Genomic DNA, 19,633 nt, shown 5'->3' on the forward strand with positions numbered 1-19,633 from the left:
GCTCTGTCTCAGATTAGAGCGAATAAATTGCTCCTGCCAGCGAGCTATGATACTTAGCACAATGACAGAAGTCACAAAATCAACCGGAATGTACAAGCAAATTATGGAAAAAAGCCCGATCTAAATCCATGAAGTAGTTCTCTTATCCACTAGCCATGCGGATGTAAGACATGCCTTGAGGCAGATGCATGAGTAAGTGAAGAGGAGGGCCCCATCCCACTCCACTCGGCCCGCTGTGTCTCTCTCAAGTTTAGGCGAATAAAGTGGTACCGCAAGCAAACTATGATACTCGGCGCAATGAGAGAAGTCATAAAATCAAGCAAATTATACAAAAATAAAACGATAAAATCCGTTAAGTAGTTCTCTCGTAAAAAGCAGACTGACAGACGTTGGATTTTATTTATTTATACTAGCAAAATACCCGCGCTTCGCAGCGGAGAAGTAGTGTGTTAAAGAAGTAATGAAAAAGAAAAGGAAACATTTTGAAAATAACGTAACATGATTGTCAATGTAATTGTTTTGTCACTGTTGAGAGTAATGAGTGTTGCTGTCATATATATATATATATATATATATATATATATATATATATATACAGTAATCCTCGCTATATCGCCGACTTTTGCGGCTTCACTCTATCGGATTTTAAATGTAAGCACATCTAAATATATATCATGGATTTTTCGCTGGTTCGCCGTTTTCTGCGGACAATGGTTCTTTTAATTTAGGTTACATGCTTCCTCAGTTTGATTGCCCAGTTAATTTCATACAAGGGACGCTATTGGCGGATGGCTTAGAAACTACCCAATCAGAGCATGTATTACATATTAACTAAAACTCCTCAATGATATGCTTCCCGCGCCGTGCTTGTTTGCTTCTCTCTATCTTTCTCACTCTCTCTGCCTGACGGAGGGGGTGTGAGCAGAGGGGCTGTTTGCACAGAGGACACGGAGGCTCCTCTACAAAATGCCGCTTTATTGCGGTGCTTCGGCATACTTAAAAGCATGTATTGATTTTTTGATTGTTTGCTTTTCTTAGCGAGCACTCTCTCTGACATTCTCTGCTCCTGACGGCGCTCTTTTGAAGATAAGATATGTTTGCATTCTTTTAATTGTTTGCATTCTTTTAATTATGAACTGTCATCTCTGTCTTGTCATGGAGCACAGTTTAAACGTTTGGCTAAAGGGTGTTATTTCATGTCTAGAGGGCTCTAATAATGTTAACAGGGTGGGAGAGTTTATAAGGGCTTAAAATATATAAAAGTAACCATACAAACATATGGTTTCTACTTCGCGGATTTTAACCTATCGCGGGGGGTCTGGAACGCAACCCCCGCGATCGAGGAGGATTACTGTGTATATATATATATATATATATATATATATACAGTTTTGGGTGCAAGCAACTGTTGCTGGGGGTGCCAGAATCCATCAAGGAAGAAAAATGAAAAATATTATTTGTACAAAATCTTAATTTATTTATCCATTCCTAAATAATTAATTTCATATCAGTGCAATACGCTGCTTGTTAAAACGGATGACTCCCGCTCTTACGTGCAAGTCTGCGTGGATATTATGAACTATCGTATTTGTTCAAGTTCTATTTAAATTTTAAATAGAAGGAATTTTTATTTAGTCGACAGAAATATCTTTGGTAGGAATGGAAGTTAAATGTAGGCATCATTGCATACATTTTTCTTCCCTACAGAAATGTAAAGAGTAAATTCGCCTTACATTCCAACCAAAAATATTTGTGTCAACTAAATAGAACTTGAAAAGATATATTTTTTCAAATGTGATCGCGCAATTCAGATCGAGTTGACGCGCACTACATCGAGCCTGCATTCTATTGTGGTTTTGCCTGCGTGCCTCAATAAGTCATCCTCCCCTCGCTCTTACGTGTTTACCGTTCATCTAATAATTACACTGAGTATGGCTTTACCAAATCAAATCATTGATGGTGAATAAAGTATCCATTATTCATAAAGCTTCAATTGGTGATCTGTCTTTCTGCGTTAACCGCATATTTTTTCATACGTCTCAAACCAAGGGGATGCGAGGGTAAAATGATTCGGGAAGTGCTGATATACATGTATGTGTGTGTATATATATATTGAAATACTTTTACTGTGAAATAATGCAAAGAGTACGTGACACGTGTTTCACCCTAATTTTGGGGTCATCAGACGTACATACTCAGTGCACCCCCTCTCGGAAATCGAACCTCAGATGTCGGCGCTAGAGACAAAGCCTCTTCCATTGCGCCACGGCGTATAGTTTGTCTATTTGAGAGTATGTAGATCGGGTGTGTATATATATATATATATAAATAAATATAAATAAATATATAAACACCAGCCAGGAGAAGTAGTGTATTAAAGAAGTTATGAAAAAGAAAAGGAACATTTTAAAAATAACGTAACATGATTGTCAATATACAGTAATTGTTTTGTGAGTGTTATGAGTGTTGCTGTCATCAAGGATTTGATTATCATTATTTCTTTCAATCAGGTTCGTATTTGGAGGATGTGTTGTGTTCAAGTTACATTCCGTGTTTGTCAATCGTTGTAAAGATAACAGGTTTCATTCATCGATTTGTTTCTTACTGCATCAATAAATAGCTCGTCTTCCTCTTTATCTGAGACGTGACACACTGCATGCACGGGTGTTTTTTTACACTGTCTTCCTTTAGCAGGACATTGACTTTTTTAAACCGTGTGCTTTGTTTCCGCAGTAGCTGCAGTTATGAATATGCTTGTATGTGTCACACGCTTCATATTTTTTTGCTGCCTTCTCAATTGGAACTGTTGCTTTTTGTCTGTGCACTGTGTCAGTTCACGTGAGCCGCTCGGAGTACATGCATCGAAGGTTCTCAGCTGTGCTTGTGCTATCTCGTGCGATGTCCATGGCTGTATTTAATGTTAGCTAAGACCCGACACTTAAAAGTTTCTCTCGCAGTTTCGCTGAGTTTGTGCCAAACACCACCCTGACCATCTCATCTTCGTCTGCATAAGCACAGTCCATCACCCGTGAATATTTAGCAGCAGTGTTTCTATTGGATTGCCGCTGACGGACGGCCTTATATGGGCAGGCACTCAATTACGTGGGAGACGCAACTCCGCCTTCCACGGCCATCGAGCAGAAGTCTATTATAGTATATGGATGAAAAAATAGGTTCCAGTTATGACCATTACGCGTAGAATTTCGAAATGAAACCTGCCCAACTTTTGTAAGTAAGCTGTAAGGGATGAGCCTGCCAAATTTCAGCCTTCTACCTACACGGGAACTTGGAGAATTAGTGATGAGTCAGTGAGTGAGTGAGTCAGTGAGGGCTTTGCCTTTGATTAGTATAGATTATATATATATATATATATATATATATATATATATATATACATACAGAGAAAAAGACAGAGATATCCAGCCCTGAGAGACTACTTAATTAATAATCTAAGCAGGTGCAAGCACCCTGTACATATAAAGTTATGTGATGTTTCCAGGAAACCCACAGCTCGCACAGGCATGACTTGCAATGGAAACCAAATCCTTGCCAAAATGTTCCTTATATGCCCTTCTTTGTGTACCACTCAATATTACCACTTAAATTTACCAACAGTTTTGAAGTCCATCATTTACTTAAAACGTTGAACCAATACAGGGGAAAGTAGAAAGGCACTTATCTGCTGCTCCTATACATGACAATCATCTTTTTTCCACCTTCTCAAACAAACTCAGCGTTTAACTTATGGACCACACTAGGGGTTAAGCCACATAGACGTCTCCATACAGAAAATGTACTTGCATCTTATAAACAATTTTGCCCAAAATATAACATTCCATCTACAGCTTTTTTCTTCCTATATATACATTACAAAATTTTGTTAAAAAGACATCTACCAAACTCTCCTCATCTCGCAACCGTACCTATCCCAGAGACCATACTGATTAGTCTCGATAATGACTCACTGAGCATTTCAACAATCTATAAAAATATTTCAAAGAATCTTCCCTTCAAAGATCCTAGAGAATGGTGGAAATGGGGCGTTTCAATAGGCGTCTCAGAAAAGGAGCAGAACTCAACCTTACCTTGAATGTGCGCAAGTAAAACAGACGCATGAACTCCATAATTTAGCTAAAGTTCATTCACTGATAACATTTATCTCATTTGAAATTATACAACATGTACCCAGGACAAAACCCAAGTGAGGGTTGCTCCTGTATCACTAGATCATATGTTCTGGGAATGCACAAATTTATTATCATTTTGGACAAAAAAATGTACGTACTTATCAGACAGCCTCAGTCATACATTAATTCACTAATGGTGATATCTAGTGCACTCCTGGATGGCATTAAGTGTACAGAAATGAATCTGTCAATTGTAACCACACTACTTATCTACTTAGCTGGAAGAATCCCAACCCACCTTCTATAATTCATTAGATATGTAATGTTTATATTATCTCAAATTAGAAAAAAAAATGAAATTCTCTCTCTTTGAATATGTACAAAACTTTTTAAAAAACATTTCAAGAATATATTATCATTTCAGACTAGGAATGCTGAGCCTACTCTTTTAATGTTGTTAATGATTTTATCATATTTACAAAAGACTTTTTTTTGTTCACGTCTCGCTTTCTCTTGGTTTCCATTGCATTCGTTTTGAAGTAAACTTGTGTATCTATTAAGTTATAGCCGGATCGAGTAACATGCCATTGTAATTTTATAATTTTTGAAAATAAAATTTAAAAAGAAAGAAAACTCACAATAACTTAAACCCTGCGCACTAAATTTCTGATTTTTTTTTTTTTTTGTGTGTAATAACGATTGTGCTGTAATATCATTCTGCCACTGAAAATAACACCTGTAGAATTCACCGGAAGCTCAGTCCTGTCCTGACATACAGTACATGCTCGTTATATGAATAGAAACTTTTCACCACAACTCTACATACGCAAAAAGGTACCAATTGCCGGACGTTTTGACTTGAAGAGATGTATATTATTGTATTACAAATTTAGTTTAAATAACATTTCCAAATACATTGTTCTTAAAAAAAAAATATAAGGTCTAAAATACCACTGAATAACTTAGAAACGTAAGCCGCAGTAGTTCACCGTGCGGCTTCATACTTCGCAGTGAGTCGACAACAGTAAACTTCTGAATCTGCCTTTACGCATGCGTATTCACGAAAAGTCCAGGTCCCAATACACGTTACGCATGCGTTGTTGCATCTGTCGCTTTATCAGTCCCATCAAAAAATCCTCTACCTCTTCCATAATTAACTTAACTTATACAGAGCAGCGTCATAATTCCATAAGTTATAGTGCATGATCACTGACGTGATTTTCCACATCGTGTTGAGCATTCAGCGTTCTACAAAGGTTGTTTGTCCCTGCTGTTCCGCCGTACCCTCCTTCTCGATGAAATAAAGCAATGGCTCGCATGCGCGCTGCAAGCAGCCCCCCACACTATTCCTCACAAAGAACCGGAGAAAACGCCAAGGCCAAAATAACCACATCATTCAGAAACAGACAACCAAATGAAACGGACTATACACTGAAACTCACGCCGCAAAAAAAAACAAAAAAAAAACTGGACACTAAAGCGACAGCGCATATGCTTTCCCTGTGTCAAACAAGTGCATCTTATCTTCACCTCGCATGTCCCGTTAAGCGATTCTTCTAAACACTGGCATATAAAAGTCAATAAAAATTAAGAGTTTTCCCACTTTCCTCCCTTTTAAATACTCGTTTTATTACTGCATACCTGAGGCAACCAGAGTTGTTCTTACAGTTACCCGCTGTTTGCTCCTCGTTCATTCCCTGTCGCACAAAAAGGAAAGCGTGCTGTGTGAGACTTGACGCTGCCCACCCCTTTGCCTGTTTCCTATTCAACTAAACGAAGCGATCGCCTTGTAAGGCTTCAGATGTGGAAAAATAAAACCACAATGAACATAATAATCGCTATAATTTTCAAAGCCCCGACACCCGTTTACAGGGAGTCCAGCCTAGCATCCGGGCTTGCGCCGGTGCATGCTGGGACATGTAGTGTTTATTCTTCTTGGGACAGCCGCGTCACTCTCTGCCAGGTTGCTAGAGTGTTAGACTTTTGGTTCAGTTAAGTTTATTTTTCTGTAGTGCTCTTCACCGAGTGCAGGTGCATAGCTCTGTGATATGTCCTCAGGTGAAAATGCAAGCACGGATTATACAGATTGTCAAATACAGAATCAGTACACATAATGACAGATTTATTAATATACATACAAAAAGTACAAACAGATTAACATAAATGGAAAACAATAATATTAGCCTATTAATTAATTATTGAAAAAGTACAAACAGATTAACATGAATGGAAAACAATAATATTAGACTATTAATTAATTATTGAACTATGGTCAGTTAACAACGAGGAAAGAAAAACAAAAATTGTAAAAATATCACACATTAAACATTTCTGTATGCTATTGCTGTAATAAAAACACTTTTGTCTGAAGAATCGCGAAGGCTTTTCACACGAAAGATTTTTGCCACGTATCTTTTTCTTTTCATTTTTTTTAAATTGCAACTGATCCAAATCTATATATCTTGAATGTGTTCCACATGCACAAAATGAATAATATAGAATGCTATCATACAGATGCAAACTAAGAGATGCTGCTCTATTTCGCATCATTTCGGCGCAAGACGCGTGCGAATTTGTCAGCTTGTGATGGAAAGAAAAAGAATCAAGGAACGGCAGTTCGGGACGCATTTGTCCCCGCCGGTGCTCTGTACAGAGGAACAAGTGGCCCAGAGGACTGGAGACGGGACTGGAGAGAGCGATGTGGACGGGATGCAAAACAATCGTTACGAGATCCTTTGTGAAAAAAATTGATTCCGTGACTTTTTTTTTTTTTGAAAATCACACTTCTCTAAAAATCAGATCTTTGAGCGAAAAAATGGAAATGAAGCTGCAGTGTGAATGTCACCTTTTTTATTTCAGATGTCCAACGCAAGGCTGTACGCGGAGGCTGAAAACAACGGCGCAGTTTCTGCCAACAACATGGTGCAGTTAATGAAAAAAGAATAACAATCGGAAACAACAAAAACGGCAATAATTCAACAGATTAACTATCAGAATACTTCAAACAGAATGAGAAGTATTAATCCTAAAAATAAATGCAGTGAAGATATACAGTATACAAAAAACCTGAACATCGCAAACCCAGACCTGTAGGATCCGAAGAAATCCTCCACAGTTTCCTTCATTTAACGATTTTTCACTTTTTTACCATATTGGCCACTATGAAATCGATCCACGGAGGTTCTCCTAGTTTGCCTCTCCACTGAAGCCAGAAACAATTCAAACAAATATTTAGAGTCGCGCTGTGTATTGCCGATTTGTTGAAGTTTGTAACAATGTAATATTTTCAGCCCCCAATGTTATTATCGACTTGTTTCTCTGCATTTTCTACATGCCCTTCTTTGGTCTGGAGCTGTCAGGTTGCATGGCACATCATCATAAATTAGCTTGTGGTCACCTGCAATGGTAAGGAGGACAAGCAGAAGAAGCCTTTGTGTCACTCGCGATGGTGGAGTCGCTTGATGTATAATCTGTTCCATTTATGACACGGGAAGCATTTCGCCAATCCCCTCTTCAACTGGCGCTTTAAGCACAGATGTTATGTTTCGTAGTTTGGGAATGGCCTGTTTAGCCAGTTGCTTGATCTGGGTAGCGCTATATTGTTTTCTTTTTCTTATCATGATGAACCTCTTCCTTGTTTACTCACTAACTTGTTCAGATTTTTCGTGTCCGCCCGTCTGTTTTCTGTAACTTTACTTGATGTGAATCACCAGTTTTTCACTATTTCATTTAGCCAAAAAAATGCCCAAAACATATTTTTCTGTAGGGCCCCTCTGCCTCGGGCTGCAGGAGAGTCTGCTACACCACAAGTCAACAGCATCCCCGGAGGAAATAAACCTTTGGGTTGTAAGAGAGATAGTCAAAGGCAGGGCTGCATTAATATCTTAAAAGATTTTGGTGCCACCATACACATGAGCTGCACTTACTTTCAGGACCGACTTAACAGTATCACAGGCCCCCAGCCCGCAGGGCAAAGTAGTGCGCTCAGGCTCCTCTTTTGACAGCATTTGAGGCATTTATGCACCAGAAACATTGTGGGACCCTATGTTCCTGGGACCCCCAGCCAGTGCCTATACATTAAGATGCCCCTGAGACGACTTAACAAGACAATCGACATGAGCAAGACAAGAATGGCATGAGCCTCAGTGGACCATGTTGCAGTTATCAGATTCTAATTTTGTTGTATTCCCAAGATTGATATATCATTAACCTTATTGTATACTGTAAATATATATTTTTTTCATTTAACGTGGGAGCCCCCTTTTGTTGCTTTGTTGACAGTGTTTATGAAGAACCTGAAAGAGATGTTGGGACAGCTTAATTATTAGCTAAGCAAACGGGCTTGATGGACTTTTGACGTTTGTCAAATATCTTATGATCTTATGTCACTTGAATAACCTTGGATCAATATTTATTCTAACTCCTTAACAGCATTATGTAATGTAATATCAGGTGGGATAACTGATTCAATTGTTTCAACAGACAATTGATTCTGTTCAGCTGGAAGAATCCCAATCCACCTTCTACAGTATAGCTAAATGGGAACGTGTTCCCCTATGTCAGATTGGAATCAATCAAATTCTTTTCTTCGGAATTTGGGAAGAAGTCATTACAATTCTAAAGTAATCCTGGCAGGCCTGTACTGAACCATTTAATTTTATTTGCTCTTTTGTTTTATAGGAACAACTACTTTTGATGGGGTTCAATATCTCTCTGAGTCAGGCGTGGGTCAAATGCTAAATTTCATGGATTGTCTTCAGAACATAGTATTGAATATTTGTCAATGGTTTGTGTCTTGATGTCGAGTACTAAGCCTTGTTCTTAAAAATAATATATATATATATATATATATAATAAGAATATATTATATATATGTATGTACTGTGCAAAACTTTTAGGCAGGTATAAAAAAATGCAATGATGTAAAGTAAGAATGTGTTCACAAATATAAATTCTAATTGCTTATTTTTATCAGTTTGCATAATGTAAAGTGAGCTAACAGAAGGAAAATCTTAAATACAATCAATATTTGATGTGACTAACCTTTGTCATCAAACCAGCATCAATTCTTATACAACGCCTTTAATGTGGCTAGTGACATTCTTTTATATATTCTATAATTCTGTAGTACCCCGTGACCCTGTAGTTAGGCTATAGTGGGTTGGATAATGGATGGATGGATGGATAATTCTGTAGTAGCCACTGTAGTATTTTGGGCTAATAACATTTGAGAATCAAGAGACTCCCAGCAAATAAACAAGCTGATTAAGAAAGCACACTCAGTTATGGGACTCACTCTCAACCTACTGGAAGTAGTAGAGAATGAATATATAATATAGCGCCTTTCATATCTATCTATCTATCTATCTATCTATCTATCTATCTATCTATCTATCTATCTATCTATCTATCTATCTATCTATCTATCTATCTATCTATGCCCTGTCCAAAACGGAGTGTAGAGAAACTAAGAAGGAGTCCTGTGAAGTGAATCGAAAAAGAAAAACTGAACAAATGTCAAGGATAGAGCCTAGGTTGCTGGATGCGCGGGGCGAAACGCCGTGAATTCCAACTACAAATACCAGAGTACTTTGTACACCGTTCCTAAACTCCTCTCTCTGCTTACAGCTATTGGTTGAGCTACAGACTATATGCTTATTACTTATATTGCCCCGCCCAACTAGTGCCAACTCAGCTTTGTCTAAAGTGGAACGACAGCAGCCAATCTGTATGCACCATGTCTGGACTCCTCCACCGTGATTGGTTCGCGCTGTAAACAGAGACGCGCAGAATGGGAATTGTCAGCTTCAACCCACCCCCTCACAGCAGAAGGGGATGGGATGGAATTGTGGAGATGGAAGGAATTTTGCACAAATGGACTAACTACTTATCGGGTGAGTTTTTCAATCCACTCTTTTATTTTGTATCACTCACTCCTGTACGGTGAAAATCGTCTGCTGTCGCACCATAGGGTAGAGATTATAAAAAAAGAACAAGAAAAAAAGTGTCGCGTGGCATCCATCACCGCCTCTGTTTCTGCGTTTTACTCCCCAAAAAGTTTGTGGTTGTACAGCTGTAGCGGATTGATGCGGGAAAGAAATCGTGAAACTGTGTTTGTGTGAAGACTGTCCGCACCCAACGGTCGTACCGGACTATGGTGATCTTTCATTCGGGGAACAGCACCTGCTAGCTTCATTTTTGATGCCCGTTTCAAACTCCGCAAATACAAATTTATTGACTGATGAGTATTTTAAATAACAGACACAATGTTTGTAATGACAAGTTCATAAACATTTCAGTTCAACCGAAGTGATTTGTTACGTCACTTTTGCTGGTAAACTGGCTTTTACGCTTCACAGACGCAACAACACGAGTGAACTTCTCGCCGTGCATCGTTTTCTACCTTCTTTATTGTTGTACTGGGCACGTATGCAAGGCGATATATTATATAATGGTAGTTCATTGCAGTTCGTCAGTCTAAACTAACAAGCACTAATAAGAATTCTAATGAAGTTCGTTGAAGAAGATGGGCACATCTTAATAACTTTGTATTCCATCCATTCGTCCTGTCTTGTGGCAGGCGTTTTCCAGTAATGTTGGGCCCACAAAGTAAACCGCGCTTATAAACCAATGTTTTCAAACGAGTTATAACAATTGATTCTGCGAAACGTATTTATTTATTTAATATATTTGTCGTCTGTCTGGTCTGACTAGCCCGGTTTCAAACACCGCACATCTTTTGTACATGATTTGTGTTTTATCCTTTGCTGCGCTCCCATCACTTCGTACAACGTTTACACGTTCTCCTCGAATTAAGAGTACGTTTCCCTTCAGGTTCTCCCACTCCTCTGCTAGGTTGATTGCTGATTTCGGATTGGCCCACTGTGGATGTGCGCGGGATTTATCCTTGGGATCAACATGACGCCCCTATACTGTCGGGACCCTAACTGGGATTAGGCACATTTGAGAATATCATGTTCTTCCCTGACATTGTATTTCCTATTTAAATTCCATACATAGCCCATTCATACTTGCTCATTACTCGTTTGTATGTCTTCTTCATCCTTCTACATTTCCAGTCTTTCCACCTAAGACTGTCACTGCGTTTTCGTATACACATTTATTGGCTATTGCGTTCTTTCCCCATAATATGGAGAGCTTTTTTGAAGACAAAGATATAAATTAACACATAAACCAAATGTACTGCGATATGTGACAATAAATTAATAAACAATAAAACATGATATGTAAGTATCAGAAAAGATTTGTAAAAAATGTTTTGTTTCTTGTTACCTTATATTTATTTCTTTATTTATTTTAGTGATACCACACGCAACATGAAATAAGGCTCGAATTTAATTTAATTCTACAAAGTCCAAATTCATCATTAGGAGTTTGCATCTGATATGTCCGTTGTAAATGTGACGCTGTCTGCTCTACCAATGATTCACCAATCACACAGTAATCACACAGTACTCTGTAGAGCCCGTCCTCTTATCTTTGATGAGTGAAAGTGACAGTTTTCATTCCTGAGCCAAAAAAATCTATATTTTGTGACACATTATTTATACTCGCATTCCAGACCAGACCGGAGATTGCAGTCCATCTAGAGACCATGGAGACCAGTGGTGGTTTCCAGAATCCCTTTCTTTCCTTGGTCATCTTTATTGCTGTCCATTCTTTGATGTCATCAGTCCATCTCTCTGCTGGTCCTCCTGTTCGCTGTTTCTTTTTCTCCCTATTAACAATATGATTAGCCTTTTTTCTCCCATCCTGCAAATGTGCCCAAAGATACCACTGCAAGGCGTTGTTTGTTTATTGTCATGTTTCACAGTTCTTTTATTTATCTGCATATTTATTTATTCATTCATTTGTTCATTTATTTAATTTTCTCTGAAATATTCCTCCATATCCCCAGTCCTACTTACACTCTCTGTTCACTTTTTTTCTCTCACTTTGTATACAGTACATTTCACCTTTCCTTCATAATGCTTATTATTCTGTCTGGGACACTTCTTTCTTTCTTTCTTGATATAATTCACCAATCTACCTTAAAAAAAGTGTCATTTTCTGTGTGTCTGTGCATCTGGGTATCCATCCAGTTAGTTTGTCTCAGTCATTCCAACAGATGGTGCATTCCATACATTTGCAGTAATAAAATGCATTACATTTGTCATTTCAACAGATGGTGCATCACATACATAAACACTTCTTTTACAAATATATTGTAATCTTTTTAGTTAGCCAATAAAAGATGTAATTTTGCCTGACTTCTCATTACATTTATGAATGTGAAAATTTATCATAAATAAGGAATACATTTAGGATATTCCACCCCTAATATTCCAAATTCTCATTATGAAAGACCAATACAACATTTCTTTGTCCTTTAAGGTAATATTAACACCCGTAATCAGTCCTTTGCAAAGAAAGGTTCAAGATCACACATCCAAAATGTAGTTAACAATACTCTTCTCCTCAGAGCTACTAAATCAACCTCCGTTTTCAACCTCACTATCATGAGGTTTGCAGAATAAATGCAATGAATAATTTTGAAAGAAATCTTGTGGATTTAATTGTTATAGCAAACCTCCTGCAGATAGTACAGCAGGTGTTTCTTGTCACTGAATATCTTCAAAAGGAGAAAGTCAAAAACCTTTAGCTGAAGCAGGAGTTGTGCATATCTGGCAAATGTGTCTAAGATACTTCTTGTTTCAATTGTTTGTATTATATGTTAATACCTTCCAGAATTAGATTTGAATCAGTATTTAGCTTTAAATCCACAATGACATTTTGTAATAATTGGATGTGCCCAGAAGTCCTGGTGCCAAATACAGTTGCATATTCTTTAATTGATTTTGTAAGTCTGTACAAATCCTAAAGAGAGATGTAAATCGCTGTTATTATGAAGTAAGTGTATAACCAATACAATGTCATTTTTGAATCAGTTGCTCTTCTCATTTCTGTTTCCATTTCCTGCCTTCCTCTCTCTTGTAACCTTTTCTCCTATTTTCCTAACATTTTAATTTCAGCTTTCTGTATTGCGGTGCCTCCATTTCATAAATATTATTCTTTTTTTTTTTCCTTCATCCCCAACCCCCACCCCCTTTCACTTGCAGGATGGCAGCCTCGCTATTTTGTCCTGGATGGTGCCATCCTGTCCTACTACGACTCTCAAGATGACGTTGGTAAAGGAAGCAAAGGGAGCATTAAAATGGCAGTGTGCGAGATCAAAGGTGAGTATTTCAGATCCCGTTTGGTTCTTTCTTTTCTCTCCCAAAGTGGTTTCTCACCAGAGAGCAGACACTTTATTCCTGAACCCACTTGAGGTGCCACCACCTTTTGCTCCTTTCACGTTTGCAGCGCGGGTCCCGTTTGGCTCTGATAAGATCCCGTGTGTTCACAGGTGTCGCCTGCGTGACTCCACCCTTTGGTTCTTTTATGCCCCATTTGCAGTTTATCTCCTTATCACTCGTCTCTGCCTTTGCGTCAGGGCATTTCCATGGCAACGGCAGCCCATACCTGACCAGCTCTCATAACCCCTCAGGCACGAAAGCAGGAAATTTCTCTCCTGCTGTCTGTGGAATGTGGACGAACTGAAGCAGAAAGTCAGTAGAGCCAGTTGGAGCTTGTGGGCGACGGCATCACCTGGCGACGGGTGAGCAATGCAGTGCATTCTTCTTTCAGCCCTGGCTGAACGGGATGCCATTGTCTAGTGATCCAACACCCTTGGATTTCCTCAGACAGGTATATTTAAGAATAATTACAGCTTTTGTGTTTGTTTTTGACGGGGAAGATTCAACCTGTTTTTCAGTTTTCTAGCTGGCATTCTAATGAGTCCCATTCAGTACAGATCACACAGAAGATACTGTACATTTGCTTGGTGGCATGGAATAACATAACAGGGTGGAAAAGCTTGAATTCCTGGAAAACCACAGAGGCTCAATTGGTTACATTTCTTTTGTTTCTCGTCCAATTGGAGCACAGGAAGGTGAAGTGACTGGCGCCTGGTCACACAGAGTCAGTAGCCCACAATTTTAGGGCTTGAGATCAGTCAGTCAGTCATTATCCAGCCCACTATATCCTAACTACAGGGTCACAGGGGTCTGCTGGAGCCAATCCCAGCCAACATAGGGTGCCAGGCAGGAAACAAACCCCGGGCAGGGCACCAGCCCACCGCAGGGCACACACACACACACACTAGGGACAATTTAGGATCACCAGTGCAGCTAATCTGCATGTCTTTGGACTATGGGAGGAAACCCACGCAGACACGGGGAGAACATGCAAACTCCACGCAGGAAGGGCTAGAAGTCCGAAGCCTTAATTACTTCACTACAAACCCCCCCAAAAAAATAAAATAAGTACAGAGTCGGCCAGTGTTTATTGTCATGGTTTGAGATCAACGTCTTCTGTTAATGAGATTTTCTGCTGACGGAAGTTAGTAGTGGATGTGTTGTATGCCTCAATATGAGATAGCGCTTAGTATAGCGCACAGGAATAGACTCGGTTGCTTTCTTCTGCAATCACTCGTGTCAAATTTAAATGTTGTAAAATAAAAATATTGATATTGAAAAATAGATATTAAAGTTACATCAAAATGGCAACATGGGAGTATTCTAAGAAGGTCACAGACAACGTGACTACAGACCCACATTGTATGGTAAAACTCATCAGAAACTTCAAAAGACTTTGTTGGACAGTCATCTTATCCAAAGATCTTGACCAGACATTGTCCTACTCTCTTGTTAAATGAATCTTAGCCTGAAGAGGCCTATTAATTTTTTACATTTAAGATTTCTCACTTAAAGATTTACCAGTGTTGTTTCTTGTCTTAGTGTGTATATAAACACAGGGAACTGCAGTTTCTGTATTACATCTCGCCTGAAGAAGGGGCCTGAGATGCCTCGAAAGCTTGCATACTGTAATCTTTTTAGTTAGCCAATAAAAGTTGTCATTTTGCTTGACTTCTCACTCATTTTTAATGTAGACTATCTAACCCATTTGTTTTAATTGTACATAAGATGAAATGTCCCACACTTTAACTTAAAGATATTTACAACTATGGGTCACAACCCAAAATAGGTCAAGGGGTACTACCTTTTGGATCACTCGGGGTCGAGAGTGGTTTGCGACGGGTTGCTGTGGTTAGTTTAAGCCAGGGGTCCTCAGTCACAGTCCTGGGGCCTCATGTATAAATGGTGCGTACGCACCGAAATGTTGCGTAAGAACTTTTCCACGTTCAAATCGCGATGTATAAAACCTACACTTGGCGTAAAGCCACGCACTTTTCCACGGTACCTCATGCCTTGTCGTACGCAAGTTCTCCGCTCGGTTTTGCAAACTGGCGGCACCCAGCGTCAAAGCAGTGCTACTGTTCTTGTGTGATTACTCATTATTTTCATGACGCGGCTTTATAAATACACAGAAACTAACTGCATATTGTTTATTAGTGTAATGCATCTGATTGTAATTAACTCGTAACAATATAATGGTCCAGGGAACAGCCATAGTATTCCAAATGCCATAACTGCTTTAGCGTTGTTACTCTCACTTCTTCTTCTTCTTCTTCTTCTTCTTTCAGCTCCTCCCGTTAGGAGTTGCCACAGCGGATCATCTTTTTCCATATTACTCTCACTGCACCACTCGGAGTATTTATATCACTGTATCTGAGTGTGAATCACAGCAGCAGCTGATTGGAAAGAGAATTATCGGTATACAGCTTTAAGGACACGCTGTCTCAGCCACGGCAAAACGTTTCAAAGCCTTTCCTGTACGGACCTCGCGGTTCAAAACAGTTTAATCCCAAGAACTTTAAATGCAGCCAATCAACTGCTCCTTGTAGAACGGTTTGTACTTATAAGTACAATCACCCCACTGTAAACTTGCACTATAGTTATAATATCGCACAACATGAGCCATTTTATAAAGCGCGTATTTACATATAATGACGATATCATTTTTAAGGTGAAATGCAGCAAAATATGTTTGTTAAATTATACAGATAAAACTTTAACTTCATTTAAATAATCTATATTCTTCACTGGGAGTGTCTTTAAGGACAGACTAATTAAACATGTACTACGAAGATATTTCAATGTTCTTTAAACGTTTTGAAGAATCGGCGCTAAGCTTACAGATGGCTTAACTTCTATTACAGAGCTGATTGTATGGCGATCGGTTACTTGGGGAAAGGAAAACACTGACTACAGTGACGGCTACGCCAATATATATTGAATATAAAACAGAAAGATAAAATAACAACACAGCTAAAAACGCAGCGACAAATTTCGCCAAAAGTTAAATGCTTGTGTCATGAGCACAAACGTTCTTTAACTCCTATCATCATGAAAATGACATCACGTATACATCTCAGTATTTTAGTTATTCAGAGAGCTGTAATATCACGAATGTAATGGACTCTGTGTCCAGTTGGAGGAAGAGAGCTGGTTTAAGAAGCAAGTAGTGATTCACACACATAGAGCACACAGAAAATCAAATACAAAACAAAGCATTTAACGTGCTACTTTAATTACGATGTGATTTTAGAAACTGGTTAATTAAACAATTTTAAGATGAATTTTATGATGTTCTACTTTAATGACAAAATAAACTACATGATTAACGTGGAAATGTCGAGATTGAAGTGGACATTTCGTGCTTTTTCCCCACCGTGTGCCTTTTTTTCTTTGTACCCTAATAAGCTTTCATATGACACTCAGACAGTGGGCTTACAACTTGGCTTTCCACGGCGACTTTGATATGCGACTTCTTTTTTATTTCCGGCACTGTGCGATTTTGTGGATGTGAGCTTTCAAGTTTCTCCAACACGCTATGTCACTCGATCAACTTCCTTTTGTTGATTATACCACGGCTTATTTGAACAAATAGTATGTTTTTCCTTTGCCTCCACTTGGTATTCGCTGAAATTCTTATATTTTCCCTGTGCTTTTCCCATTGTCTTTTCACAGAAGGCTGTGCTTAAGGGCGATTTATATTGATTTGCATATTCAGATAGGCATAATTCTGGGAGGATTTGGGGCGTTACATAATGCGCGTGCACGAGCGTTAGTTTTCACGCTGATCGGGATTTATGTAGCAGAAGAATGTGGAAGTTGGAGTACGCACAGATTCCTGCATCTGGATTTTTCTGTGCGTAAGCACATTTCGGCTTTTGTGCTTACGCCATGTTATAGTGCGAGCTCTACGCACGGCGTTATACATGAGGCCCCTGGAGTGCAGGTTTTTGTTCTAACCCAGTAACTTACATGCCAATAATTTAATTTCATGGTTTGTTGTGCTTTAACTCTGCTATGTCAGGTGATTCGCATATCCTAGATTTTCTTCCCCTTTCTAAGGATAACATCCAAATGATTTGAAGGCTAAAATGGATGAGTAATTCTCAGTCCTTCACTTTTTTCTCTTCACTTTCCTTCCAACTATTTAATTAAACCCAATAGTGCATAATAAATACACACAGGTGTAAACTGTAGCAAGCTAAATAGAGAAATACTGGTCTCTTTTGTCATTTGCATGTTATTGCTAATTAGGAGCAATTAAAAACCAAGAGTACAGCTGTTTAAGACTAAAATAACCAATAAGGATTCAAAATCTTAACGAGCGACACAACTAAAATGAAGCAGAAGCGTCACTTGAGCAATAAGTGCTTCTTATTAAGCATTTGGGTTGGAGCAAAAACCTGCAGCCACTGCGGCTCTCCAGGACTGTGATTGAAGGCCCCCTGGTTTAAGCAATCGACATCGCTCTGCTGATTGACAGTTGGCTGCAGGTCTCCCCCATGCTATGTATGTTGGTGCCATTTCCCCAAGGGGGATAGTCCCCTTCACTATGACTGTCCGTGGGCGATGCTCAAAGTGGACTCCCCCTGCCCCCTCTTTTTTTTTCTCAAAACCAACTAAGAAGGGCAAGATTGAGTCGTGAGAACAAAAAGTTTAAGAAACACGGCCATAGGAACCCCACCAATCACAAGGAAAGTTGACTTCAAAGAAAGTTAAAAAAATCATTGAGACATTAGCAGAGAAAAGAATAAATCATATCAACAGTATGCTGCTAAATACAGAATAATTATGGAATATTGGAAATCAGAATATCATCAAACACTCCTGTATATCAATAGGTATTTGGTCTGTCATATACAGCAACCAATCCCCAGCATGCAATAGAGAATGTTACATTAAAATACATTAGTCACAAAACGTCAAATTTGTTGTACTTCCAACAGATGACTTAGTTGGTCCTCTATTGGCTCACTCACTTCACATTTCATTTGTTTGGGTGCCACAAATGAAGCAATTGAGAGGAATGATGAAGAAATTCAGGGGAGCGAATCTTAAAAAAATAAGTCAATTAAAATGAAAGGAAATGTAGTTAATTAGCTGAAAAAAAATGCTCACAAATCAAGAAAAGGGTTAGAATAAAAACCTGCAGCCACTGTGGCCCTCCAGGACTTGACTTGGGGACCCCTGTTCTAATATACTCCTTCCTAATCCAGTCTACCCTCATGACTTTTCAACTCTTCAACTTTACCGTCATGTATCCATCGCATAATAAAAGTATAGTTAATGAAATTCTTACTTACTTTAGAACAGGTGACAAAAGTACAATACACAAAAATAAGTATACAGTAGTAAGAATGCAACATAAACAATCAACTGCAACAAAAACCTTCTGCGAATATCATGTAGATCCCCCTTGTGCTGTTCCATCGAGGCATGGACTCCACAAGACCTCTGAAGTTGTCCTGTGGTACCTGCACCAAGATGTTAGCTGCAGATCCTGTAAATTCTGTAAGTTACAAGGTGGGGATGCCATGGATTGGACTTGTTTTTCCAGCACTTCCTACTGATATTTGATCGGATTGAGATTGCGGGAATGTGGAGGCCAGGCAAACACCCTGAACTCTTTGTTATGTACCTTAAACCATTCCTGCTCAGTTTTTGCAGTGTGACAGGGCGCCTTATCCTGCTGAAAGAAGGCCACTGCCCTTTGGGGAATACCGTTGCCATGAAAGGGTGTAGGTGGTCAGCTGCCATCTTTAAATAGATGGTATGTGTCAAAGTAACATACACATGAATGCCAGGACCCAATGTTTCCCAGCAGAACATTCCCTGGTGCATCACGCTGCCTCTCCTGGTTTGGCGTCTTCCCATATTGCTGCCATCTCTTCTCCAGGTAAGTGAAACATACACATGTGGCTGGCCACATGATCTAAAACAGAGGTTCTCAAACTCGGTCCTGATTGTAGCTGCAGCTTTTTGTTCCAACCGGATTCGTAATCGGTGATAACAATTACTAATACAGTGGAACCTCGTGTCATGAACGTCTCGGAACACGTACAAATCGAGTTACGACCAAAAAGTTTGCCAAACTTTTGCATCTGTTTACAACCACACACTTGGGTGACGAACAAGCCAGTTTCTCTTCCGGTTCACTTGCGCCGGTAATTTACGCACGTGTTTAGTCTTTCCCTGTGCAGTACATTGTTC

The 19,633-nt window shown here is 39.1% G+C and overlaps 2 protein-coding genes across 3 annotated transcripts in view; one reads left to right on the top strand and one right to left on the bottom strand.

The window, feature by feature from the left end:
• The window catches only part of tarbp2 (TAR (HIV) RNA binding protein 2), a 52,240-nt gene extending 46,217 nt beyond the window's left edge, over window positions 1-6,023 (bottom strand). For both annotated transcript variants that reach the window (XM_039746820.1, XM_039746819.1), the window contains exon 1: window positions 5,769-6,023. In XM_039746820.1, the coding sequence (XP_039602754.1) occupies window positions 5,769-5,821 (53 nt within the window). In that variant the 5' untranslated portion in view covers window positions 5,822-6,023. The remainder of the gene's footprint in view (window positions 1-5,768) is intronic.
• A 3,874-nt stretch (window positions 6,024-9,897) lies between these two features.
• Window positions 9,898-19,633, top strand: part of LOC120524942 (pleckstrin homology domain-containing family A member 3-like) — a 47,403-nt gene continuing 37,667 nt past the window's right edge. The window contains exons 1-2 of the mRNA XM_039746824.1: window positions 9,898-10,021; window positions 13,247-13,363. Coding sequence (XP_039602758.1) covers window positions 9,919-10,021; window positions 13,247-13,363 — 220 coding nt within the window. The 5' untranslated portion in view covers window positions 9,898-9,918. The remainder of the gene's footprint in view (window positions 10,022-13,246; window positions 13,364-19,633) is intronic.

Source organism: Polypterus senegalus, chromosome 3, assembly GCF_016835505.1.
Source record: "Polypterus senegalus isolate Bchr_013 chromosome 3, ASM1683550v1, whole genome shotgun sequence".
NCBI lineage: Eukaryota > Metazoa > Chordata > Cladistia > Polypteriformes > Polypteridae > Polypterus > Polypterus senegalus.